The sequence below is a fragment of the Carassius gibelio genome, chromosome A11, assembly GCF_023724105.1.
Source record: "Carassius gibelio isolate Cgi1373 ecotype wild population from Czech Republic chromosome A11, carGib1.2-hapl.c, whole genome shotgun sequence".
Classification (NCBI taxonomy): Eukaryota; Metazoa; Chordata; class Actinopteri; order Cypriniformes; family Cyprinidae; genus Carassius; species Carassius gibelio.
This window is the reverse complement of record NC_068381.1, coordinates 19,744,136-19,772,095: the sequence shown is the minus strand read 5'-3', so window position 1 is coordinate 19,772,095 and position 27,960 is coordinate 19,744,136. Positions and strand designations below refer to the sequence as shown.

General features: G+C 36.6%; 3 protein-coding genes across 3 annotated transcripts; all 3 read right to left on the bottom strand.

Annotated features, from left to right (window-relative positions):
* Positions 1-398: 398 nt before the first annotated feature.
* ca11h19orf25 (chromosome A11 C19orf25 homolog) lies at positions 399-3,355 on the bottom strand. Its single transcript, XM_052610336.1, has 2 exons — positions 2,714-3,355; positions 399-1,111 (listed from the first exon to the last, which is right to left on the bottom strand). Exons 1-2 carry the CDS (start codon positions 2,853-2,855, stop codon positions 927-929), a joined length of 327 nt encoding a protein of 108 aa, XP_052466296.1. The 5' UTR covers positions 2,856-3,355; the 3' UTR covers positions 399-926.
* Positions 3,356-3,889: 534 nt separating this feature from the next.
* On the bottom strand, positions 3,890-7,829 carry reep6 (receptor accessory protein 6). The gene is made up of 7 exons (XM_052610335.1): positions 7,440-7,829; positions 6,569-6,662; positions 6,295-6,433; positions 4,694-4,850; positions 4,214-4,290; positions 4,069-4,092; positions 3,890-3,969 (listed from the first exon to the last, which is right to left on the bottom strand). The coding sequence occupies exons 1-6, from the start codon at positions 7,564-7,566 to the stop codon at positions 4,072-4,074; spliced, it is 615 nt and encodes a 204-aa protein (XP_052466295.1). The 5' UTR covers positions 7,567-7,829; the 3' UTR covers positions 3,890-3,969; positions 4,069-4,071.
* Positions 7,830-9,891: 2,062 nt separating this feature from the next.
* On the bottom strand, positions 9,892-26,433 carry nwd1 (NACHT and WD repeat domain containing 1). The gene is made up of 19 exons (XM_052610588.1): positions 26,073-26,433; positions 25,177-25,262; positions 24,957-25,073; positions 24,508-24,862; positions 21,525-22,797; positions 19,980-20,183; positions 19,702-19,861; positions 19,487-19,604; positions 19,184-19,348; positions 17,314-17,511; positions 16,150-16,272; positions 14,739-14,941; positions 14,219-14,479; positions 14,053-14,143; positions 12,534-12,682; positions 12,175-12,448; positions 11,495-12,048; positions 10,566-10,671; positions 9,892-10,431 (listed from the first exon to the last, which is right to left on the bottom strand). Exons 1-19 carry the CDS (start codon positions 26,188-26,190, stop codon positions 10,121-10,123), a joined length of 4,866 nt encoding a protein of 1,621 aa, XP_052466548.1. The 5' UTR covers positions 26,191-26,433; the 3' UTR covers positions 9,892-10,120.
* Positions 26,434-27,960: the final 1,527 nt, after the last annotated feature.

The following is a 27,960-nucleotide window of genomic DNA, read 5'->3' as shown; positions in this document are numbered from 1 at the left end:
CTCGACTTGAGTGGGAAATGAAATCATCCACGGTTGTGAGCGGCAAGCAATTGTTTGCACATGAGCAAATGTGTTTTTATGAGTCTAACACCAGACCACTGATTTGTCAAACCTGCTCTCCTCCAGTCTGTGTTCTTCTGACTATTCTGTAATAAGTAACGAATATACTTAGGGGAAATGAAGTGGAGTAAAAGTTACCTAAAAAAATAAAAACTCAAGTACAGATAGATTTTTACTTCATTACGTTACACCACTGGCTCTTACCTCTTTTAGTTATTAAATAATGCTGCATTTAACTTATGAACCTAAATGAGATTTATGTTCCATAACTAAAAAGTTGTAAGTTCTTTACTGTTAAGTGAAACAAACAAGAACACTCAAAAATTTGACACAATCACTTAATTCACTGAGTTTATTAGTAAGTTTATGAATTCAGATTTGGAGTTTTTTTACCAGCCAATCATAGACCACAGCTTGAGAACCAATGCCCTAATAACACAGAAATCACTTTACATTTTAAAATTAAGGATTTTTGCATGGACAATAAACCTTAATCAGGCAATTAAACTTTATTTGATACAAACGAAAATGACGCTGCGAAGAATAAACTGGAATATTCCAGTCATCAATAAACTCAAGAAGCTTGGACTGTGAAAATTAGATTGTAAATTAAAATTAAATAATGAAAAATACATCGAGACTGCACAACTTATACAGTGCTGAACACACACAGCACATAGACATTGACCAAGTCCATTTGTCACAAATCATATCCCAAACATAAGGAAGTGATGGATTTTAGCATTAAAATGTCTGAGCCTAAATGCTAACAGCAGCTTAGCAAGAGGAAAGGCTCTTCCGTGGAAATCAAGTGACATCAGCTACTGATTTGGCAAATCTCAAGTTCACAAGATGTATGCGAGTTGTCACTGTGCGCTCCTCTTGACTTCCATCACGCTGTGCCCCAAAGACTCCCCGGCCGCACGCAGCTCATCTCTCCGCCGTGCCAGATTGCTACGTTCTTCTTGCAATCGCTCGTGCAGCTCTATGTAACGTCTGCTCTGCAGGTATCTCACCTCCACTTCACTGGTGCTGGAACTGGCCTTCAGATCTGAAAGATCAAGGACAAATATTACAGTTATTCATGCAAAGGTGCAGCCACACACTAGCTAAAACCAATGTCCAACACTGCTAACAGTAGCAATGCCGTATTCTATATTCAATAAAACAATTCGGCAATCCAGCATTTATTCATTACTAACTCAACCATTAGTAAAAAAGTACAAAATAAAAACAAGTTACAAAAACAGCAGCTAAAAACGTGTAAAGTTATTTTCATAAAATGTGATGTTTTTTTTTTTTTGCAGGCAAAATCCAGTCATGTCAATTGGGATCCATGCAATCGTGAATTTTGTGTTAAGCTGAAGATATCCCCATGCAGATTTTGCAGTGGGTTCAAGTTTAACATGTTTTGTTTAGAGATTCTGTTATTAGTTATTCAATTATTTAACTAAATTGTCAAGATTCAATTTAAGTTTTATATTAATCATACTTTTGCATTTTGTACAATAACAACTAAATGAGCAATCTATTTATGATGGGGACATCACCATTCTGCACATGCTTAACAATCTAGATGTGTTACAATATAATAAAGGGAACATTTTTACCCAATAAACACTTTTTTCAAAAGGATCAGTAAGATTTCTAAAGTTTTTTTAGTCTCTTCTGTTCATCGAAGCTGCATTTATTTGCCCAAAAATACAGAAAAATACAGTAATAATGTAAAATATTAATGGGTTATAATTTATTTCTGTGATGCAAATCTGATTTTTCAGCATCATTACTCCAGTCTTCAGTGTCACATGATTTTTCTGCTTTATTTTATTATTATTTTTTTTTGGAACCTTTGATACTTTGTACAGGATGCTTTGATGAATAAAGTTAAAAAGAATAGCATTTATTTAAAATATAAACCTTTTCTAACAATATAAGTCTTTATTATCAATATTATTCAGTTTAGCACATACTTGCTGAATAAAAGCATTCATTATATATATACATATATATACATATATACATATATATACATATATATATATATATATATAAAATACTGGCCCCAAACTTTTGAACTGTAGTGTATATTGTTACAAAAAGATTTAGCTTTATTTTAAATAAATGCTGTTCTTTTTAACTTTTTATCAAAGAATTAATAAAAAAAAGTATTCACAGGTTCCAAAAAACAAATATGAAGCAGCAAAACTGTTTCCAATACTGATAACAAATCAGCATACTGCAATGATTTCTGAAGGACCATGTGACAATGAAGTCTGGAGTAATGGTGATGAAAAATCAGATTTGCATCAGATATTAAATTATAATTTATAATATAATTATAATAATTACCATTATTTCAAATTGCTATAATCTTGAACAATATTACTGTTTTCCTATATTTCTGACCAAATAAATGCAGCCATGATAAGCAGAAGAAACAAATCTTATTGAACGTTTGTGGTCAAATCATATATTATACTAGCTAATCCGATAGTGGCTACAATTGTTCATCTGCTTTCGCAAGTTTAAGTTTAAGTTAAGTGTCTAAAAACTTAAAATAACTGCCTTATTTTTCAGACATGTTGATTTCACTACATTGCTAGAGTGAGTCGTTTGAATGACTGATCTATATAATGCGATACTGTCGTCTTACCTTCCGCAGAATCGGGTAAAACAGTGAACACGGGGTCGTGAGGATCGGCTCGGTTCACATCCTCCGTGATCTGCTCCACGGTCGGCGGATCGGGGCGGGTCGGTAGCACCATCCGCTTCTTGCTTTTCGAACCAAAATTCATCCTGACCAACAAGAGAGACGCTCTTTATAAATTATTAGTGTTCAGGCTGGTGGGGATATCTACTGTACACTGTGAAACAAACACTATAAGTAAATGGCTGGATATTTCTCCCATGTCAACTGTTTACGTTTGATACAGCTGACACGTCAGACTCAGCGCGTGATTCTTCGGTTGTATCTGAGACTGAGATCTGGTGATGACTGGCGCCATCTGTCGACTCGGAGTAAAACATTTGCAACAGCGCAGTACAGAAAAAAGAAACTATTACAAGAATACACAAGCTGAGATCGCTAGAGCAAACACAGACACACAAATTAAAGTGTGTAACACTGTTCTAAGTGAATGAAAAAATCCTGCAGAATGTTTAATCTGAAACAGCACCGTGTATAAAGTTATAGAAATGTTAACGAATCCCAAGCCGTTTCATGTTGTTGTTCTTTCGCGTTGGTCTTCATGCCAAAGTCTCTTTAAGAGTCTTCTTTATTCATTATTTGCCACTAGGTGCCGCTTTTGGAGCAGTAAAAATAGCGGTTTCCCCGGTAACACTGTAAACAAATCAGCACTGCTCCTGTCAACCTGTTGCTGTGTCTCCCAAAACCAAAATATGAACCTTTCATTAGACATAATAGGGGCACTTTAAACCACAATGCTCTCAGAACTACAAATAAATAAAATTAGAATAAAGGATCTACAATCAAATAGGTTTTACAGCTGATTAATAAGCTGATAATTTTCTGCATACTTCAATTTGATAAATGTCCTATAATTTATAATAGTTAAAATTTAAAAATATAATTTACTTTTTTCTATTATTAATTCAGAATTTCACAATATATCACATAATGACTTTTGTGTATCTTAGAAAAATGAAAGTGGTTTCTATTGCACATTTGGCAAGTTAACTTTTTTAAAGTCAAGTCACCTTTATGTGTATATTCATCTGAAAACTCAACAGTTGGATATATTTCATTCAGTTTTAGGATTTAAGCTGATGATGTCAGTGGTCCATGAGAAAAATGAGTTCTTTTAAAATGTTGGCTATAAAAGTTTATTGAAATTGTGAAGACTGTCTTCAACATGATGCTGCATCTCTTGCTCAGATCACTTTAGCCACCTACATGTAGATAAAAGAAAATACATATTGTTTTTAACATATTCATTAAAACAAATACCTCCCACCTCATTCACACATGAACATAGATTGAAAACATACCATTTAATCAACAGTGGGTTCAGTCTGCAGTCAGTCGCATGCAAGATGAGACAGCACAGAGAGATTGATTCATTTGGAGGAAGCAAAAGAATAAAAAACCGTATGACTTATCAAATGTGGGTTTATTAGCAATATGATGACATACAGAAGCAGAACTGGGCAGTCTTTTGGCTTCAGGCTCAGCGGGGCCAACAGCCCGGTTTCTCACCAGAGTGTGAAGAACTGCAACAGAGAGAGTGATCGACAGGACAAGTGCCAAATTAAACAGATGACAACAAATATTTGAACATTTACATTCCCCTAGACAAATAAGCCAGGACTCGTTTCACGCTTAAACTGGAACTCAAACTAAGTTGTGCACAGTTCTTCATTAACAGTTGCTTGTTGCTTGAAATGCTTGTTCAAAAAAATCTAAAATAAATATTAATGTATGTGTTTCTCATTCCCTATATTTGGAATATAACCTTCAGCTTGGTATTTGTCTACTTGCTTTAAACTTTTAACATCTTCTTATCTTCAGACTGTTTAGTTATGTGATTATCAAGGTGTACTGGCAAAAAAAAAAAAAAAAAAAGAGGAAGAAGAAGAAAGATTGGTGTTTTGAAACAGCTCTTATGTTGCATACCCTCTCTGGTGACGTGCTCAGCTGCTGACATGGCCTTCCCGCTGATCTCGTCCACTCTGGCTTCATGCTTCAGGAAAAATGGGCGCACCACAAACCTGTAGAGAACCTGAGAACCGTTCCAGGAGACCGGAGCCATGCACCACAGCAGAAACAAGCACTGAACACCAGAACACACACACACACACGCACACACACACACACACACACACACACACACACACACACACAGAAGGACAAGGGAGTGAAGGAAAGGTTATCTGGTGTGAGAGTTCATCACTAACATTGAGCACCAGAGAGTTGTCCATACTAAGGTTAAGAGACTACAGCGGCAGAGAGTTACACGTTTATCAAACCTTATTTAGTTTTATTGTGGGTACTCTCGCTTTCCATTTTCTGCCAAACTACCTCTTTTCGATTCGAGTTTCGGTTGTTGTGGCTTCAGTTTACTTCTACTGCATATAGTGACGCAACATGCACAGACAAATGATGAAATCATACATTTTCCTATTAGATTTGTTTCAATAACTCTTAAATGTGAATAAATATTATGTGTCTTACCACGGTGGTTTAGGCTAAAGTAAAAAAGCAGTTTGGAACATGGTTTTATAATGAACTCCTGTGATTTCTGGGGCTCAAATTGACCCCAAAGCAACTTTGCTAATCATATTTTTAATCCTTGAGTCTTTATGTCTTTTGCTAAATGTGAATTCATAAACATCCACATCTTGTGTTAAAATTTTTTTTAAATGCCTGTGCACATTTGGGCCAATTGGTGATGTCTGGGCTTAATATAATTTATATTTCTGCATTTTTACATTTACAAAAAACAAACAAACAAACTAAATAATCTGTTTTCCTCATGGGGACAAACTAAATGTCCCCACAAAAAAAAAAAAAAGTAATTATCTGTCAAAAAAATAAATAAATAAAAAGACTGCAAGATACACTTTGAGTGAGCTGTTAGAGAAATGTATGGATAATGTGACTAATTTAGAGGACAATGTTTTTTGTTGTTGTTTGTTTTTATAGTTTTTAAAGCAATTAAAATAAATAAATAAAATATATATATATAAAAAATAAATAAATAATGTTTTGTCCTAAAAGAAAATATTTAAAGTAAAGTGTAAGTAAATAAAAAATAAATGACAATGTAAGTCTGAGATATTTACTCATATATTTAAATATTTGGGTTCAATTTGACAATTTGAAATTTGCACTTTACGGGAGGGTTACATTTTGTAATTTTGAACATGGAAAAGTTGCATAGTGTAGCTTTAAATTATGTATTTTTCTAAAGTTTACATTTTAGAGTCTAAGGATATTTCATAAAATATTTCACATTTTACAAAATCATATTTGTATTTAAACATTTTAAAAACATGAATATTCAAAGTATAAAATTAAACAAAATTTAAACTAATAAAAAAAAGCACAAAAACACAGATACATGTTTTATTTTAGTATTATATATATACTATTATATACATTAAATATTTGCATTCATTAGGTTTGAGTGATTTTGTTACAGGCTTTTGTAATTTTTGTAATAATTGATCCTTTTAAATCATATATCAGTCAGAGAAAGCATGGCCTTGTTCTACCTTACAGACATAGTAGAGAGGAAACCAGTGGAGAAAGATGTCAGCGAAGAATTCCCCCACGCTGAAGAAGCTGTAGATTACCCAGTACGTCAGCCATTGAGTGTCATCCTCCTTATCAGGACTTTCTATGGCTTTGATACTAAAACATTTCAACAGAACAAAATATGAAAGATACCAAGTTACTGCAACCAAAAAAATACACTTTATAATAAAGATTCAGTGTAGGTTATGGCAACTGCTGAATTGTGAAAAACCTTAAAAGCACATAACTCACGAGTAATATGCAGGATAAACAAAACCAATCAGATTACAGAGTAGAGAAGCGCCGTATCCAAATAATAGATACGCTCCGGTCACACCAACAGCACCTGATGGGAGAGAATCATAATATCCTTCTGAATCAACTGAAATCTGTCAAATCTAATTTATTCCTGTGATGCAAAGCTGAATTTCCATCATTCAGCATTCATCTCCAGTCTCCAGTGTCTCATCATCCTTCAGAAATCATGCTAATATGATTTGCTGCTTGAGAAACATTTCTGTACTGCTTAATATTTTTGTGGAAATGTGTTAATTTTTTCGAAATGATTTGATAAATAGAAAGTTCTATAATAGAATGTGTTAATATTTAGCTATATAATAGCCTACCATAATAAGATTTATTTGAAAAGATAATCTAACATTTTTAATGAAAATCATTTCATTTTGGCTGAGTAAAAATATTAATTTCTCCAAAAAAAAATAATAATAATAAATGCTGTCCCCAAACTTTAGAACAGTAGTGTGTATGTAAGTGTGTGTAGCCATCATGGTAACTGTTTGTGGATGAAGCCTCAAATGCAGTAATCTTGAGTGACGTCAGACCAGATCTCCTTCTGAGGAACTTTATTATTCAGAAAATTATTCCTGCATTTCAGCTCCTTCATTTCACTTTTCTGTTCTTTTCATGAAGAAAATGTTTTTTTTTTTGTTTTTTTTGTCTATGTATAATTTTTTTTGATACGTATAATTTATTCCACATGCCAACAATACTGTATGACGCAGCTTCGACTGACTTGATAAATGCATATATACGGGTACTTTCGTTTGGAAACAACAACTATATGCAGAACATGAAGCGTGCTTTGTATAAAATGAGGACTTACCTAGCGCTAAATAACGTTTCTTGATGCCTGTTTTTTCTTCGATTGTATTAAGACAGTCAGTGACTATATTCTTCTCGTTCAAAAAAGCCTCGACGCGGTCTTTGATCTTTGTAAATATGGCCAGCATCGTGGCTCAAGAGGAAAGAGTAGCGTTCTGCAGTCAGTTAGACACAGGTGTATGAACGCTAGCATGAGTGTCTCGGCTAGTTTCGCTGACTGAACAGACTCAATCCGCTTACTGTCAGATCTGTGTCTGCGGGAGGATATCAGAGAGGAGGGCAATGATCTGGCGCTTTAAATTCAACTAAAATTCATTTAGGCCACTCTAGTTAACTTTAATTTGATTATCGTTTATGTGTTTACAACTAACATGCTTGCAAATAATCAATGTCTGTACATACTTGGGGTCGGTGCGGGAAGTATCACAATTATTATATTACAATATAAAAAAAATAATAATTCATTTATTATATTAATTTACCCAATTATTATCAAACAATTATTTTAACTGCGTGTAGCCTAAGGCTATATATCAAACTGCGTGTTTCTGCTTATAAATAGTTTATAAATAAATAGCTCGAGTTTGGCTTTGGACTAAAACAAAAAGCAGAAGGGCTTATTGAAAAATGCAAATTCTTTATTCTTTCGCTTTTCGCCAGGAATAGCCATTCCCCCGTTAACCGTAGTAAACAAACCGGCGCTTTCCAACTTCCAACTAATCAATTAAACCACAGCCTTTTGAAGTAGCGCTATACCTCAACTTGCATATATATTTGTTTCTTTCACCGGAGCACCACCTGAGTCGTCTCCTCTCGTCCCATTTCTACCAGTGATCCCTTACTTCCCGCTGTTTTAGGTTGCCAAGTTGAAGGGACAAATCTGTTGATATTTGTCTGCCTCGATTGTGTGAGAAGGATGCGTTTCATATAAGATCTGGCAACCGGACAACCTCGGAATTTGTTGACGTGATTATTCATATGATGAGGTTTGGGACACTGATCTATAATAGAGAACAAACCTTCCAAATAACACAATAAATAAACTGAGCTATTGAGCTATGAGGTATTTATTCAACATTTACCATATTCATTTATCTCGTTATGAAAGAAGTTTGCAAACACTTAACTATGAATAAGAAATAATGTTTGTGTATTACATAATACTATATTACCCCTACCAGATCAGTATTATAAAAGCAAAAAAATAAATAAATAAATACATTTTGTTCTCTGAAAAGGTAAATAATTCAAAGAGGTACAGGAACAAACTTTAGACCAAATCCTGTCTTGGATAAATTATGTGGTTTAAAATTACTACTTTCAATATTTGTTAATAGGTTCAAGAGAGGACAGAGAAGCTGATGATGAAGGGGACTGTTTGCTGTCAGAACTTGGAAAATGTTATTGATCTTGTACAAAAAAAAGGTAAAATAATATATATATATATATGTGTGTGTGTGTGTGTGTGTGCATAAATAGATTATTTCACAAATAAATATCATTACAATTATTACAAGTGTTCAGTTTTAAAAACTAACCTAAAAGCTAAAACATGGCGGAATCCAACCTGGCGTGACTTAGATTCCCATTCTCTATGTGTGATCTAACATTTGTGATAAAAAAAAAAAAAAAAAAACCTTTACAATAAAACACATTAAAGATAACTAAAATAAAGAAATATTAAACATAAGTGTCAATAACCATGCGAACCTGTTGGTACGAAAGGTAAGTCCTGCATCCTTATATTAATTAATGTTTCTTGGAACAGTCTCACATTCAGGATAACATGGATTCAGGTTCTGCCCTTAATTGTCAAGTACAGCAAATTCATGTAAGCATTTCAACTCAATTGTTTTATTTAGTGAAAAAAAATTAAATAAATAAAGCCACCCAAAGTACATATACCACAGTAAAACCAACAATGAGCCACTAGAAATATTATCTCTCATAGATCATAACTGAAATGTACTGTAGGTTCATTCAATACACATGCAAACAGAAGAAGAGGAAATGTAACAGGACCGAAACCCTTTGCTTCAACAGAAAGACTTGCCTGGTTTTAAACGCTCACACTTCACCATGTGCAGGCGATCGAAATACCCAGTTATAACATGTTACAAATTAGATGCAAAGAATGTGATTATTATTCTTCATTGTTCTGTGAGTTACTAAAGCAAAAGCTGTGATTAAGTTCCGTACTAACATTAAAAACTACATTTTTCCAGTGCCTCTCTGTTTATATTATTATCTGTAATGTTAATAAAATATATTCTGGAACCTGCTGCCTTACACACTGCTTTACTTTTAACACTTGCAATGTTGATTAAATTACTATAAAATGAATAAATAGCAAATTATTGGATTGTTTATTATATATATTTATATATATATATATATATATATATATATATATATATATATATATATATATATATATATATATATATATATATATATATATATATTACTCCGTTATTATTATTACGTACTTATTATGTAATTACACAGATGATTTCCTAGTGTATAGCCTAATTCTGTACACAGGTCAAGTCAAGTCACCTTTATTTATATAGCCCTTTATAAAAAATACATTGTGTCAAAGCAACTGCACAACATTCATAAGGAGAACAGTGTGCCAAATAGTAAGAGGTAAGGGTAAGAGATTTGCAACCTAGAACACATTTAGAGGAGAACACACGTGTTGGATGTTTTGCTTTTCATCAAACCAATGCCGATGAAATTGAACTGAGCAGGGTTGTAATCTGGGAGCTCGTTGATCACGGTGTGAGGAGCGTTCAGGCTTTTCTCCCGAGAGGTTACTCGGTAATGTGCTCTAAAGACCCGGAGGGGGTTGTATCCAGGTTTAAGGGTGTCTGGACAGCGGAAACCTTCCTTGATGAAAGAGCCATGCTGGGACACGGCAACAAATCCATCCTTGTGTGGCATCATCTTTATGACTGGAGAATAGACAAACTGGACGTACAGCAAACAACCTGTAGTGAAATCACCAAAGTCAAGCAAATAAATCAGACATGAAAGACATTATTAGCAAATTATTAGCAATTCTTCCACAGAATGATTCGGTCTAAACAAGTAGGTGTCGTGCACAACAGCGGACAGTTCTCACCACTACAGACATCCCAGACTTTGATGGTTTTGTCCAGGGATCCAGTGAAGACATATTTATCATTTATGGAGAAGACAGCACAGAGGACACCTTCAAAATAAAAACCCTTGAAGATGGAACAAGACAACACATGCACTATTAATATCACACAATGGTTGTTTGTTGACACGTTATAATACGTAGGCTTTCTCCAAACGCAGAGCACACTGATGGAAATTTAGAAGAATTACTTCTTAATGAGTTCACTGGTCCAAGGTTTTTGCAACATGATTGAGTTTAAAATAAATAAATCTTAATTGGTATGTTTAAGTAATCCATTCGAGTTGTTAGTTTAGCAACATGCTAACAATAACTTAAAATTAGTTGTGAACTGAGCCAAAACAGATTTAACCTCAGGCAATTTATCAAGTATTTGAGAGTTAGCTTAGAAAACATGCTAACTACAAACTTTTTTAATTGTTACCAATAATAAAAACAACTAAAACCAGCCTAGGCTAGTTGGCTGGTCTTAGCTGGTTTAAACAGGGTAAGCTGTTGTTCAGCTTGTTTTAGCTGGAGTTACAACCAGCCTGACCAGCTAAAGAAGTGGTCAAAACCCCATTGGATATGCTCATTTGGATATCATGTTGTTAGATGGGGTCACTTCATCTACAGCGATATCGTTGACTTGATTGCAAATATATGCACAGACACTATTTAAACTGAACAGAGGTGACATCACTGAATTCAATGATGAACTGCCTTTATCATTTTGCATTATTGACACACTGTTTTCCTAATGAATGTTGTTCAGTGCTTTGACGCAATGTATTTTGTTTAAAGCGCTATATAAATAAAGGTGACTTGACTTGACTTGACTAGTTTAAAAACATGCCAGCAACAAACTCTATAAAAAACTCAATCAATTATAGCAACCTGCAAACCCTCACCTTGTACTCCATGGTGTGATTCAGCAAGACGGGACTCAGATTCCACAACTTCTGAACGCAGTCTTGAGAGCCAATCAATGCTTGTGCATCCCAGTTGCTCAAAGTGATACAGGTTATGGCTGCGCCGTGATGATCCAGCTCGGCTGCCGTGGCGCTCTTAAAGTCGTAGATCACCACTTCCCCACCAAATGTCCCATAGAGCAGCCTGCAGTCAGACAGCAGAGCCATGGCAGAGATAGGGGAATGCAGCAGGCACAGGGAGTACCTCTCAAACGGGCCGTCCACACAGGGGAAACTGTCTCTCGATGTAATCTCAAAGAGACAAACCAAATCCTCATATGCCACAGCCATTCTGTCCTCCCGCGGGCTGATGGCCATGCTGCGTACCATTGGTAGGCTTTCTGGAGGTGGTAGGCACAAGGTTTCTTGGGCAAAGTCTAGTGGGTAAATAAGGATGGTACCCGTCCGCAGTCCACAGAAGAGTAGACGTTTCTGCTGGGCTAATTCCATACAGCACACTTCTGAGGAAACGTCCATACTGTCAGACCACAGACCTGTGAGACACATGAACAACTTTGGCTCGAGAACTTTTGCAGATTCGATTTTAGATTCATATGCTAAAGATATCGCACACATAAATACAGCAAAGAAAAACAGTATCTTCTTATTACATGTTTCACCTTCCGAGGAGCTCCAGGTGAAAACCTGTGTTTTATTTCCCTCTTTCACATAGAATACTGTGTCACCGTCTTTCGACAGGGCCACTAGAGGGTAGTATGCTGGGATGAAAGACTTGCTCCTGTTCTTGGTGTTGTAGTCGAGCTGCCATACTTTGAGCTGGTTGGCAATCACGGAGGCAGAGATAATAGTACGCTGATGGACTGCCAAAGAGGACACAGCAGAATCCATCACACCGATCCAGTCCAGCAGGGCTCCTGTGGTGACGCTCCACACCTTTGAAGAGCACAAGATGATCAACTTCCTTTCAGGACAATGGCAGTGAGATGAAACTCTATGGGAAGAAAGGGATTAAACTGACCCGTACAATCCGATCCTGGGCACTTGTGATGATTTCACTACCTTCACTGATTGAGACGGCACATAAGACTGATGCGTCATGCTGAAGATCCAGAACCCTTTGCATTGAAGTTAGCGTCACCAGGAACACACACAATGTTCTGTCACATCCTTCAACAAGAAAAAAGTGGAATAAAAAAAAGAATTCAACACAATCAAACGTTTTACAAATGTAGATGAAATGTAGTGTTGTAGATGAAATCTTATTTAACAAAATAAATACAGTCAGCCAAAAACTAGCATGTTTCAAAGGGTCATATGATGTTGCTAATAAGAACATTATTTTGTGTATTTAGTGTAATGCAATGCGTTTATGCAGTTTAAGGTTTAAAAAACATTATTTTCCACATTATGTACATTATTGTTGCTCCTCCATGCCCCGCCTTTCTGAAACACGTCGATTTTTACAAAGCTCATCATTCTGAAAACCGAGGTGTGCTCTGATTGGCCAGCTACCCATTTTTTGTGATTGGACGAATACTTCAGGCGTCTGATGGAAATGTTACACACCTCACCATATTATGATGCCATGTCCCGGTGCGTCGAGACAAAAACAATAAAACCAATTACAAATGAGGCATTTGTTGCATCAAGTTGGGACATATTTAATGTTTACAATGACTTATATTGTATTTTTATGCATTGCGTATCGTGCCGTGTAAACATAAAACCATTTGTCTGCATTTGTGATCAGAGAAACAGCAAACAACAAGCGTTACTCTACACTGCTCAAAATCGTTTGAAGCATCAGAGGTCTTTTTTTTTTTAAATATGAAAACGTACTTACAAGCTACGAGTCAAAACAGCCAGTGTCATGAGAAATCCCCCCTACAAATCGGGTCCCCTAAAGACCAAGGCGGTAGCTGTTTTAAATGCCTGATCAATGCCTGAATATATGTACAGTACGTTCATATGCATGGTGTATAAGCAACAAAGTAGTTTTGCTTTCACAATGAAACAGTGTCTCAACGACACTGTAGCGGCAGCATTAATGCTACAGCAAGAAAAAAAAGTTACTCCTCCTTTCTTTGCTTAAACATTTGGACGGTGTTATGCAAATCTTCCCACATCGTGACATAGATCTTATCTATTTATGAAAAGCTTGTAACACTCCAAAGAAAACCTGAAATCGCATCATATGACCCCTTTAGCGTCAATCATTGAAACACAGATATTAAGCACTCTCACCAAAATATTCCAAGAATAATTAATGAATAATAATAAAAAAAATTGCTATGGGAAATAGCTATATTTCCTAAATAAGGAAATATATATTTGCTAAATAAGTTTTTTTTTTTTTTTATTACAAGCCTTATTTTCCACCCTTTTCATGGAAAGTGCTATTTAATTAATGCTGTGATGTCTAATATTTGAGGTAAGCCATTCATATCTTGATTTCCTGAAAAGTGTTAGTGACTCACACTTCAACAGTAATGAATAAATGAGAAAAGATAATCAGACAAGGACTCATGTTAAAGCACCTGCAAACAGCAGTTTTTCATCCTCAGATGTTCTGAGGAACAAAGCTGGAGAGGGAAGATCAACCACAGACTCAATACTGTGACTCCATACCTGCACACACACACAAACACCTTCCAATAAAGCTGAAATGCTTTTGCTTGGTCTTTATTGAAACAAGATACATACCGAATGGAGACGACCTTCCCCAAAAGCAATGAGTATCTTGGAGTATTTGGAGAGTGTCAGGGAGCAGGTGAGATTGTGATGTCCAGCAGAGCGGGGTAGAGGGGTCTGGGAATGTTGCATGCCAGTGGATACGTCATAAAAACAGAGCGCCCCCTCACTGCATATGCATGCTACAGCATCCCCCACAACACCAAGAACAGAACAAACCCCTGCTGTCAGCTCATACAGGGGCTCGGCAGTGTCCAAGTGCCAAGCTTTAACCTGTATGGGAAAGGATGGCAGAGAAAATATCAACCAACAGCATTCTGCACAGCTACCTCAAAGATCAAAGGGATGCAAAAATGGAAATCTGAATCTGAAAAATTAAACTCCTTGGCTAGCAGCCTCAGCATTGTGGCTACGTTTACACACCTGGCTCCTGGATTGGTACGATAAGAGGGGGTGGTGAATAATGACAATTTTCATTTTATCATGAACTGTTTCTTTAATTAAAAAAATGTCAAATGAAAGTATTTCATACTAGGCTGCTTGGGTTGGTTATGACAATCTTCCTTTCTTCATTCATGTGAACGTGTGTAGGGCTGTGTGTTTGGACAGACACGGCATCAGTGATACAGAAAAGCTGTTGTCCACTTATCAGACACCATTTTCTTAGTGTGCCATCGAGTCCAGTAGACAGACAGTGACTGGTTTTGTCCATCAGCTTCAGGGAGAGCACCCCGGCTACACGGAGAAAGAGAAACATAAGTCTTTATATTCCCATATACATTTTGACTTAAGTTTCTAATAGGCACATAGAAGCTATTTGAAAATTGGCGAGCAAGATGTTTGTCTAACTATGAATGTACTTATAAAGCTCTTACTGACTTCTGACTTGATATGTATATACACACACACCACAATAAAAGGGATAGCACCGGTCCTGAATTCTGATTGATCATTAGAGCATGCTAGAATTCATGCTGCAATCAACAATGTAATGTGAAACACCATATAACTACACACTTCCCATAGCAGAGTGCTCTTTTTGTTACATAGCAACGTTGTTTGAGGGAACTACGAGGGAACTGAAGTGAGCACTCTTAAGGGAGCGTGGGATCACTGTCTCATTGGGGACTGTTTGTCTCATCTTACACCAGGACTATTTTGTTCTATTAGAAGAAGAAAAAAAGTAAATAAATTAACTACATTTTGTAAAGAATAATCAAAATGTAATAAAAATACATAAATATAGATAAAAAAAATATAAAGATGTATCGCTAAAAAAAAACAATATGAATTACGTGGCTGACTAGCCAGCAGAATGAAAAAAAAAAATTCCACACTTTCAGCAGTGCTAGTTCTGGAAGTATTAGAGGTCAATCACAGCATCACAAACTTTTAATTGAAGCAAAAAGCTATAATTTAAACCTGACAAAAAGACAAAGGCACAATACTGATTATTTAAGTATTTTGAGTGCATACAGAGACCGACTCAATTATGTAATTCTCAGAGCTTCATGGGAGTGGGCGGAGCTAAATATCTCTTTTGGAGTGCTTTACTTGCGGCAACTCTGATTGGTGGAATTTTCAGTACAGCATCATGGGTAATGTAGGCTTCACCACTAATAAACATGAATATTTTACATTTAAATTTTATTAAATGTATGCATTTAGCAGACACTTTTATCCAAACCGACTTACAGTGCATTCAGGCTATCAATTTTTACCTATCATGTGTTCCCAGGGAATCGAACCCCCAACCTTGCGCTTGATATTTTAAAAGTAAGTTATACTAATCTGAGCAGGTGGGTTCAAGAAAAGCACATAAAATTAGGTAGCAACCTCAGAGCCTGTCTTTAAAGGGTTATCAGTTATTGTTTTAAATCAATTTCACTGTGAAGAAAATTAATGGAGTTTTTACTTCCGAAACTATATTGTTGAGAACCTACCCTTGTGCCCAGAAAGAGTGTGAAGAGTCTGGAGATGGTTTAGACTCCAGACTATAATCAGTCCATCCTCTGAACCTGCCACCAGCAGCTCTCTCTTTGAGCACAGCACCACGGACTTCACCCCTTGAAAGGTCAAACGCAATGAGAAAACGCAATGATGTGGAGTTAATTGAGCAGATCAGCAAAAGAATGGGCCTCATTCATCAAACATGAGCAAAACTAATTTTTGTGTAAATAATTCGTAGTTATTCTGACATAAATTTTCTGATTCATGAAAAAGTTCAGATTTTGAACATGTTTGAAATTCACACCTACCGTACTACCATGCGTAAATGGTGCATAAAACATTAAAACGTTCTGTATTCATTTAGAAAAACTGATGACACTACATTTTTATGAACTATGTATTATAACAATATTTAATGAGTTTATTTGCCCTGTCGTTTTTTAACTCTTTGACATCACTATCCCTTTTTACACAGCTGTCCAATCACAATGGAGGAGGGGCGGGACAAACACTACACTGACCAACCATCATACTTGTACAACACAATGATGGAGAAGTTAATATTGCTGGTTACTGCATTTTTATATTCAGTAATATTCTTCAAAATGAGATACTCGTAATGTTACTGCCGTGAATATTCCAAATCATAGCAAACAATGCCTCACTCCATAAAAATGCAGTGTCGCCAAAGCTCTCTCAAGCACCATGCTGGTCGTTTTCAGAAGAGCACCATGCATTATGTCAGCTGGCCAAAAACTTTTGTGTGGTCATGCATTCATATATAGTTTGGCATATAGCCTATTAGTCTCTTATGCATGTATGCAATACAACTTGCCAAACCTGAGATTTGAGTCCAAAGGATTCCACAACATTCCTAGATACGCAATTTGCATAGCTGGGGGGAATATGTTAATTGTGAAGGGGCATGCATGCGTGCCCTTTTTACGAATGATTGGATTCATTAACATACACACATTTAACTCAGATCTGACCTTTACGAAGTATTTGTGAATCCAGAGGAGAGTTTTCAGGAAGGTCCATTTTACGCATTAATTACTAAGAATTTACGAATGTTTCATGAATGAGGCCCACTGTGTGTTGAGGGGTTTTTACTCTAAAATCTTTAATAAAACCAATACTGAGCTCATTTGGGTCACCTTTCATGAACCCCGTGAGTGTGCTCTTCAGTGGGCCCCCAGGGGCCTGAAAGAAGCTGCATTTGGGCACAAGCACTGGGTCAGTACAGGAACCAAACCAGTCCACGCATTGAGAACACAGCTGACCAATCACGGAGGGGTAGAGATCAGCGAGGCCCTGCAGCCTGGCAAAGATCTCTGTGACCAAAAGTGAGGGATCTTATAGAAGCGAGAGACAGAAGAATTGGTTCAGTTAATAAATAAATACAAATACTGAAAGATTCTAGTTATATTGCAGCAGATTTATTGAATTGTTAACAATGTTTAAAGGGAATTTTTTTTCAGTCTATTTCTATGTCTTAAAGGGGTCATCGGATGCCCAGTTTCCAAAAGTTGATATGATTTTTTAGGGTCGTAATGAAAAGTCTGTAACATAGTTTGGTTACAATTTCTCAATGTTAGTGTACAACAACCTCTCAAAAACAGCTATTTTCAGAGCAAGCCATTTTGTAGCATGTTCCTTTAAATGTTAATGAGCTCTGCTGACCCCGCCCCTCTCTTCCTGAGCGCTCTCTGAGGGACTGTTTACTTTAGCCGCATTCAGCGTGAAACTTGCTAATTAGCACATTGTTAGGAAAGGTGATACTTTTTCTGTTGTTGAAGCTGGATCACAAATGATTTGCGCGAACATAGATGCATTTATGTAGATCGGGAGCACATTCCCTTCAAAAACAAACATAATCCATTGCGTCTTCAGTGGGTTCAGATGTCAGAAGTAAATGACGACTGCTATGTTCATTAATACATCCAACAACAGAACACCTCGATCGCTTAGGAGTCATTCTTGTCTACATCTTCTCCAGTGGTGAAACAATGGTGGACTGATGACAGCTCATTCAGGGTGGGTCTAAAGTAAACTATCATGGGAGGGGCCTGTCAGTGTGACGTCACAAAGACAGGCATCTGAGATCAGCTCGATTTGAGAAAGCGTAAATGATTTAATGAGATAAAAAAAAAAAAAGGATTTTTATCATTATAGGATGGTTATGTACAGGGGTGCACATAAGTGGTCCGCAGGTCTGCATGTGCGACCAAAATAACAAATGCGTAATATAAATATGTTGTGACAGCGCATTTGCGTACCGACAAGGTTGACAGCAGTTAATGCACCATTACCATTTTAGATCAGAAATTGTACTATATAAGTTTTATTTTAAAGCATGAATCTAGGCTATTTTTTATTATTTTACTGTCTATGTATTCATCCACTGACGTTCTTTAATCGGCAGCAGTAAATCCGGAAGCGCGTATACTTACTTGCCTTCAACCCGCCAAAATAAAAGCATGCTGATTTTAAGTTTTAAAACGCTTTTGTTTATTTATTTTTAGACGCTTTTTCGAAAGCGACTTAAAATTGGGGAATACCTAAAGCGATTCTTCTTAAAGAGGCAAACAAACAAAGTAGTAGTAAATATTAGCATTTTATTTTTAAGTTTATTTACTATAAAATAAATGCATTTGTATTTAAAACTACGACTTTTTTATAATATTATCACACACTATTATTTAGTTTATTTACTATTATTTAATAAAAAAAAAATAAATTAATAAAATGTAATAATATTATAACTATTATTAATTCATTTTATAGTGGCATTTAATGGGTCGCGCTATATGCAGTGTGAGGACCAAATCAAATCTCCAGGTTCTCTTCTGAAAGCCAGGCTGAAAAAATTATGTGCACCCCTGGTTATGTACACACACTGCCTACACACATTTCAGTTCAAACAATTTGTAAAAGTGCATGAAGCATCCGATGACCCCTTTAACTTTTATGTAATCTTATTTACATTTGCTTTATTAAGTACATGTTACTGGTCAATACACTTACCTACACGACCGTCGCTAAAAACTAACGAGGGCTTAAGAAGCAGAAATGTCTCTTTCAGCATCTGTATCTCAGGACAGTCTGTGAGGTCAGTGCAAAGCGACAGGTCCTGAATAACACAGCTCACGCCACACTGCAGAGTTTTACAACATAACCAGTCCAGACTGCCTGTGAGAGTAAATGCACGTTCATGTTTTTATATATTTGTTTATACATGTCGTACATGCTTATATACAGTAGTTATGTTTATAAACACATAGACAGCGGAGAATGAGAATGTCCAATAGAATCCCATCTAAGCCTCACCGAGCACTGACTGGCGAAGCTCCTCCCATTTTCCCGCATGAGCGAGATGATAGGGCAGTTCATGAAGCTTCCGCATATTGGCGACTTCTTCAGTGAACCACAAGGGCTGGGGTGGTACCTTGAAAAAAACAGCATGTTTTACCATTAAAAACACAGGTTACTTAGCATCTAAAGCATATTTGACATAGTGCTGATTTTGTGATCTTGAACAATACCTTTCTGTCAGCATTGAGCAGCGTACTCAGTGAGGGCAGAATGATTGGCCTGAGCTGCCCCCGACTCCACTGTCCTAAGAAGTATTCGGCTAGGATCGCGTGCATGTCTGTTTTCATCTCGCGTGATAAATATCTCTTCCTTACCAGCTCTGCGAACTGCCTAAGAAAATCAAAGGCTGATATAAAAAAGGCATTGTGCTTTCCCTGATATGTTGTTTGACTGCTGGGAAAATTCTGAACACATCAGTGGTAACCGAAAGGTCTGAGCAAACCTTTACCTGTGGGTGAAACCCAGCAGAATAACCCCACCCTCCCATCTCTCCGTCAGATGAGCTGTCAGGTCATGACGGAGACGGGACCAGTGAAGTCTTGGGAAGCGCAGGAGTGTGTGGCTTGGAGGAAGCCAGTACTTATACATTTCAGCCAGAACGTCATTATCTAATGACAAGACATCCTGTAACTCTGCCTCTGATAGACCACTTCTGAATAAATATAAAAAACAAATAAATACATTTAGAAACTTATATGTTCATTGCGATGCGTGGTGGACACGTGAAGGCTAGTTTCTGAAATGTCTGAAGTGGCAAATATAGCCACGAAAAGCACTTTTAACATGGCACAGAGGCTACTTAAACACATTAGCTATGGCAACTCAAAATTCAGAATTTAAGAATTGGCTACCTTCCAATGGAATATGAATTTGAATATGAAAGCGAGTTTGAATAGAATTGGCTACACCCACATGATGTTGCACTGGAATTTGAATTGTAATGAAAGAAAAATAATGCTATTGAATTTTAAGAAATTAAAACAAGCACATTATTAGTGATAAGTTTCATTAGCCGAACAATAACACTCTTAGTGAGGACATTACATAGACTTTCCATTCATTTTAATATAAATTTTATATGTGGCTAATGATACATAATGCAGCCACTACCTATAGAAGCCCGTCACCGCCACTAAATAAAAAAATAAAAGGTAATTGCGACATTTTATCTCACAATTCTGACTTTTTTTAAATCTGAGTTATACAAGTTTTTTTTTTTTTTCACGGAACTGTGAGTTTATATTCCGAAAGTAACAATTCTGAGAAAAAATGTCAGAACTGCGAGACATGAACTTGCAATTGTGAGAAAAACTCACAATTCTGACTTTATAACTAGCAATTATGAGTTAATAACTCGGAATAACTGCAAGATATAAACTCGCAATTCTGAGGGGGAAAAAAAGTCAGAATTGTAAGATAAAGTTGCAATTACCTTGTTTTACTTTTTATTCAGTGGCAGAAACGGGCTTCCATACCTGCCCCTACACATACCCATCACAAAAACAAGCAGAACTAGTGCACACTAGGTTTAAATAAAACATATTTTGTCTGATTTATATACCTTTTAACTAGAGGACATTTGGTGTGTGTGTTTTTAATACTTCAACATTTAACTGAAAAATAAATAAATAAAGAAATTAAATATATATGACAATTAAAAAAACAAAAATAGCCTATGTTAACATAAATACCATGAATCTGTCTAATGTATTGATTAAATAAGAGTATGCTGGGAAATGTAGGGCTCTACCACCAAGGTCCATTAAATGATTCAAATTAATTAATTCAACTGTAAAACGATATACATTTATACAGGGTTAGCTTTGCTAATCTTTTATGCACCGTACACTTTTTACATGCAATTTTGATGTGGCAAAGCTTGGCAGTATAAAGACTTCTTTATACTTAATTACCAAAGCATCCTCATAAGCTGTCATTAAAAAGTTAACATGTTAGAAAACTCCTAAAACCAACATAGCAAGATATGACTTACCTTGATAACAGGATGAAGCACAGCGCATGACTAACTAGCTTCTTCCCATGATTCTCCTCAAGTGACTCCACAAACTGTGTCATCACTTCCTGCGCAGAGATGCCCAGGTGAACATTAGACATGGAGGTGCAGGAGGACCACTGTTTGGCAGAGTTTAGCATGAGTTTCAGATGCAAAGGGCTTCTGCTTTGCTGGAAGCGGTTTAAGATGGTGTCTAACTGTTCTGAGGTCAGCTTGCGTCCAGCTGCACTCATGTATCCGCCAATAATGTCTTTCCCTTGATCATCCGTGAGAAGTTCCACATTAAAGACGTTTTGTTCTGCTGGAACCAAAGATTGCCATTTCTCAACACAGTCGTCAGAAATGGAGAGTACAAGCTGCACATTGGGAGGGATCACTTTAGGTATCCAGTCTAGTTTATGAGGTTTGTTTGCCTCTAAAAGCTGGTCCAGGGAGTCCAGGATGAGTAGGAGTGTGTCTCCTTGTTTTGACACGTCTTCCAGCATCGAATGGAAAAAACGAACTAGCTCTTCATGCACGTTGGCAATATGTGGATAGGGGAACTGCAACCCTAAAGCTCCACACACTTGAAGACAAACACCTCTGAGAACAGAGTCAACATCCGAGCTGAGCGGAGATGTTCCCAGCAGCCTCAGCACCACAACTCCCCGATGGTCAACAACGGCTCGCATTTCCTGTGCCAGTTTGCAAAGCAGAGCTGTTTTACCAACCCCTGAAGGTCCATGAACCAGAAGGGGTTCATGGCAAGCATTAGTGGACTCCCACATGGCAATGCTGATCTTTCCCAGAATGCTGTCCCTTCCTTTAAACACAGAGCACTTCTCCTCGCTCAGCATGGCGTGATGGTAGATCTCCTGTTTCAACCAAGACCATCCTGGATCTAAAGTGCTGCAAGTTCCTGAAGTTTGCAGAGCATTCCTGCTGATCAGTTCCTTCATTTGGGATGTCACCTGCTCACACAGTTTTCCCAGGTACTCCTTGTGGTCTTTGCGGCTCGGGTCCATCGCTCCTTTGGTGAGCTCCATGCTGAGGGGCTGGAGGCGACCTGTGTTGCAGATACGCTGCTTCAGATCGGCCAAGAGCTCGCGGGCTTCAGTGTCCAGCAAGCCATCGGCTGTGACGTCCAGAAGAAACTTTGCAAAGTTTTTCTTGCAGTCTCTTTTGCTGAGTCGTGGAAGTTCGCGGAAAAACAGCACCGCTGATGCATCCTTTCGGGTCTGGAGAAAGCCGTGCTCCATCTCATACTCTAAGACTATGAAATACACACAAAAAGCATGATAATCATTCAAATATAAGGAAAAACTAAGACAGGACTCATGTCCCACATTTTACAACCCTTTACTATATGATTTTCTTAAAAACAGCAAACAATTATAATTCTAACTAACGAGAAGTAAAATCATTTGGCTGGAACATGGCAAGAGGAAATGTAAATAATCTCATTGACTTTTCTTTCAAATCTTGACTAAATGTTTAGATGTTTGGTTAATATTTATTCCTAGCAAAAAAAGAATAAATATATACATACACAAAATCACAAAAACTGAAATGTACTTAGGCAAACACGGTTGGTAATAATGTTGTAAAAATTGTAAACAACATGAAATAAAGGGAAACTGAAACACTATAATACAAAAGTGATATGCCTTTTTGTTGTTTATTTTTTTTTTAAAGTCAGTGGCATAAAAGATAGACATGAAACTACTATTTTAATTCTTTAAAATAAATAAAACTGCATAAATGATTCTTGAACTGACCAAAGTATTTAAAGGGAGGTTACATTAAAAACATCCATTTTAACATTAGATGTTGAATCCACTATTGTTTTATATAGAATTGCTTCATAGTTCATTCAGTTTTTAATTTAATTTTGCATTCATTTAATTACAATTACAAGTAATCCCCTACTTTTTCAAGTGAAAATTAATAAAATAGTAGAAATTAATAAAATATAAAAAATAGTAATAGTAAAATTAATAAAACAGTTATTAATTACTTAGCAATGCATTACACCAGTCACTGTTCTTGCAGTAGTGATCAGGTGGAGCCGCAGTTTAAAGTCCCACATCCAATTTGTTTAGATGAGAGGGTGGAGTTTATGTGCTGTACAGCATTCAGCCACCAGTGGGAAAAATAACACGTTTCGTCCCACTTTTCAGGATGTATGCAGCACACTCGGTTATACACATAGACAGTAAAAGAAATGAACACAGCGACCCCATTGGAACTCAATTGAGACAAGTGAAGCCCATTTTTAGCGTTTTTTAGCACTTCTGTTTCTGACGCAAACTAAGCTTGATGACATCAGCAACCTGTCTGACAGATGTAAATCTAGTAGCTGTGCGTGCAAACTGTCATCTTTAATCTTGCAGAGACGGCGAGCTTGAGCGGGGAGTTCTTTGGCGTGAGTGAGCAGGAGTAAGTATTGATTAATTATTGTGTATAGTATTTTAAACTGTAATTCCAGTGTGCCATATTAATTTAATTGCCTGCGAGCTTCTCCTCCTGTCTGTACGGTAATGCGACAGAGAGACGAGTGGTTATGACGCAATCGTTAGCCTATTTTTACAAAAACTGTTTCTACGGGGCCATAATGTAACATAGAAGGTAATGGAGCCCTTTATACATCGTCGTGTATCTTTAGAAATAAATAATGGACAAATGGAGTCTTTAAACGCCTCAGATGTAAAGTTATTCGCTGTCAAAGTGACGGGAGGTCAATGGGATGCTAACGCAAGTGAAGTTCTGCTACAAGATGGCGGCACCCGGCCGACTTCAACTTCCGGTCGACTTCCTTGCCGCCTGGTTATACAGAGAATATCAATGGGGTCCTGTGCTCTTGTAGAATCCACTGACTTTTGCCGTATAGGCAGAGTTAAAATAAACAAAAATCATACAGGTTTGGAATGAGAAAAAAAATATCTGTGCCTTATTTTGCACCATATTCATAGAAGTCTCTCACCAGATTTAAAAAACTTGCGCTTTTGGTCAACACTGATGTACCCTTCTCTCTCGGCCTGTTGGGCAGCAGTGCGGAGCGCCTGCAGCAGTCGTGACTCCGTCACATTCCAGGATATGACGTCATTATCACGCAACTGTCCGCTCTCAGAGCCCCTGTCATTGTAATGAGGATAGTGAGCTGTGATTGGCTGGAGGACATATGTGGGTGGGACTGAGTTACTGTCTTTGGAGAACCATTGGTTAAGGAGCTTTAAACTGTCTGAATCTTTATGGAGTTTTGAAAGCAACAACTCAAACTCCGTCTCTGGTATGAGGCGTGGGATGCAGCGATGGCCGTACTGATTACCGAGCAGAGCCTGACAAGATAAACATAGATACAGAATTACACTTACGCTCAGAGAACCAATGTCCAAAAGATGTGGATAAAATTAGGTTGCTGATGAAACGTACGATAAAAGTTGGGCCATCTGATATTCTCTGACAGGACTCGATTTCTTTGATGCACAGTTCAGTTGTCAAGTGATCAGATGTGAAGATGTCATGCACTCCGCATCTGAAATCCACTAACTGCAAAAAAAGGCTGCTTTTTGAACAGTGGTTATGGCCAATAAATAAAAATACAATGTAATTTTAACAGTTTTTACCTTTTTAATATATTTTCATCACTCACCTCAAAGACGAGACCCAAACTTTGACAGTGTGCCTGCAACTCAGAATAGGCCTTCTCCCAAAATGCATTCCTCTCATTTTTCATGTCTGTCAAATAAATTAAATGTATTAATGTCAGGTCCCTAAGGAGTTCGTTTTGTGATTTGTAATAATGTAAATTATCTTATAACACGATTATGTTTATCTCAAAACCAAGAGCACTGTTTTGAAAACTGATTGCCTAATACAGCAGTCTTTTGTGTGCTTTTGCATTATTATAGAAAATACCTGACCACCTCATTCTAATATTTCAATATTAGTACAAACTAATTTATTTTACAGACAAATTCTCACTTTTAACTAGCTGCTTATTAACATGCATATTACTAGCATGGTGGCTGTTTATTAATACTAATAAAGCAATAATAATGCGTTAATCTGCATTTAGATCCCTTAATCCATACCTAAAACTACCTTACTATTAATAAGCAACAAATTAAGAGTTTACTGAAGTTCATAATTGTTCCCCGAACTAAAGTGTGACCCTAATTCTGCCTTCCTCCACTAAATAAAGATCAATTTAGAAACATTGCAGATTATGGTGACATATATTCCACACTAATGCATTTCCATGATTTTCCCATCACTTGTTATTACGCGATAAACTTTTTTTTTTTTTCTTTTTTTTTTTGTGTATTTCAAAGAGACTGCACACAAATTGAAAAACTTTTTAGAACCAAGCACAACTAGAAAATCACTATAGAAATCACCATTCATTTTATTTTTAAGATTGTTCATTTCAAATTAATTTCAATTTGATTCAAAATTCCCTACATTTACAGGTTTTCCATGACCTATGAATACAAAGCAAAACATTTTATTCCAGCAAAAAACAAAGGTAAAGGGACTAAACCTCACCCGAGTGTGTGGAGCTGATGAACACCCGCACCATTCTGGAAACAGGCTTCAGAGCATCAGCGCTCTGTCCCCGCAGAGCCTCCAACCCAAGAGCTTCGGCCATCTCCACCACCGCCATCCCGACCAACACACCTCAAGAAATCCTGAGGATGAGCGCCTGCCTCCCTGTCCTCATAACCCACCCAAATCTGCGCGCCCCAAAGTGACTCTACAGCACTGAACAAAGAGCTCCAGATCTACCGATCATCACTGCTCAGTCTGAGACGTGAAAAAAGAACCTGAAAGCCAAATATTAATTAGATGAAAAATATGTTTTCCCCAGCAATAAGGAAAAGAAAACAGCTCTGTTGTGAAGCGCGCCAGCTCATTTGTTTGTTCTCCTCCGCACCCGTCATTTTATCCACTGAGATCAGGAAGGCCGAGAGAGACCCGCCGCCTGCAGCAGAGATCACACCCTGGAGACCCAGAGCAGCTGCCCCGTGTTTAATTAACCTGAAGTGTATTAAAGCATAAACGGCTGCTTTTCATTTATAATTATGAATCAGCAAAGATAGTGCAATCATTTTGCTTAAACACGAATCATTATAAAATGATTTTAAATGACAAGTATTGATATTAACCTATTGAAACGGAGCACAAACCCAGGAAAGCAGGAGATTTTATCGTGTTGTTAGCTGAACCTCTGCATGTGTGTTAACTGTTTCTCTGTTGTTTGTTTCAAGCCTCTCTAATGTGCGCAGAACCATTCAGTCCTGAGAGAGAATTACCCAAGTCTGCATTCACTGAGGAATCAGGAGTCACAATCAAAATGTACTCTGCCCCAGGCAAGATTGTGCAATATTTATGTAATATGTTAAAATTACTTTTGCATTTTTACAGAAATTTTACTGGTTTCAATATTCTATTATAAAACAGATAGCTCCGGTCCTTGATTCTGATTGGTTGAGCTGTGTTCGATGCTGTTGTAAATGACTCTACAAACATACACCTTTGTTTACTTCTGTGTGTTGCTCGGCAACCACTTTGTTGTAACCACAACTGTTTCTGAGGAACTACATTGTTTGGTGGAAGAATACTGTTTTTATTAATATCACTACACTTTATTTGCTTAGGTTCTATTCTGTGAAATGATGTCTTCTTGGGGTTTATCTTACGTACTGTGTGTTTGTGTGTGTGACCCTGGAGCACAAAACTGGTCTTAAGATGCTGGGGTATAGTTTTAGCAATAGCCAAAAAAAAAAAAAAAAAAAAAAAAAAACATTATAGATTTTACTTTTTATACAAATATCATTAGGATATTAAGAAAGGATCATGTTCAATGAAGATATTTTGTAAATTTCCTAGTGTTAATATATCAAAACCTAATTTTTTTTTAGTAATATGCATTGCTAAGAATTCATTTGGACAAATTCAAAGGTGATTTTAACAGTATTTAGATTCATTTTTATTTTTTGCACCTTCAAGCTTCCAGATTTTCAAATCGTTGTACCTCAGCCAAATATCGTCTGATCCTAATAAACCATACATAAAAGCTTATCTATTCAGCTTTCAGATGATGTATAAATCTCAATTTTGAAAAATGTACACTGGTTTTGTGGTCCAGGGTCATGCATTTATATATATATATATATATATATATATATATATATATATATACTGTATATATATATAAAATGCTATACAAACCAGTTTCCAAAAAAGTTGGCACACTGTAGAAATTGTGAGTAAAAAAGAAATGAAATAATTAACAAATCGCATAAACTTATATTTCATTCACAATAGAATATAGATAACATATTAAATGTTGAAAGTGAGACATTTTGAAATGTCATGCGAAAAAATTTGGATTTCATGAGAGCTACACATTCCAAAAAAAGTTGGGACAGGT

Coding starts and splice junctions, on each gene's coding strand:
- ca11h19orf25 (XM_052610336.1), bottom strand. CDS start 2,855: ATGAATTTTGGTTCGAAAAGCAAGAAGCGGATGGTGCTACCGACCCGC. Junction 1,112..2,713: donor TTTACCCGATTCTGCGGAAG/GTAAGACGACAG, acceptor TTGATCTTTCAG/ATCTGAAGGCCAGTTCCAGC.
- reep6 (XM_052610335.1), bottom strand. CDS start 7,566: ATGCTGGCCATATTTACAAAGATCAAAGACCGCGTCGAGGCTTTTTTG. Junction 4,291..4,693: donor TGAGCACGTCACCAGAGAGG/GTATGCAACATA, acceptor TCTCTGTTGCAG/TTCTTCACACTCTGGTGAGA. Junction 4,093..4,213: donor GACTGCCCAGTTCTGCTTCT/GTATGTCATCAT, acceptor GACTGACTGCAG/ACTGAACCCACTGTTGATTA.
- nwd1 (XM_052610588.1), bottom strand. CDS start 26,190: ATGGCGGTGGTGGAGATGGCCGAAGCTCTTGGGTTGGAGGCTCTGCGG. Junction 12,683..14,052: donor TGAAAAACTGCTGTTTGCAG/GTGCTTTAACAT, acceptor TTCTTGTTGAAG/GATGTGACAGAACATTGTGT. Junction 12,049..12,174: donor CACCTGGAGCTCCTCGGAAG/GTGAAACATGTA, acceptor TGTGTCTCACAG/GTCTGTGGTCTGACAGTATG.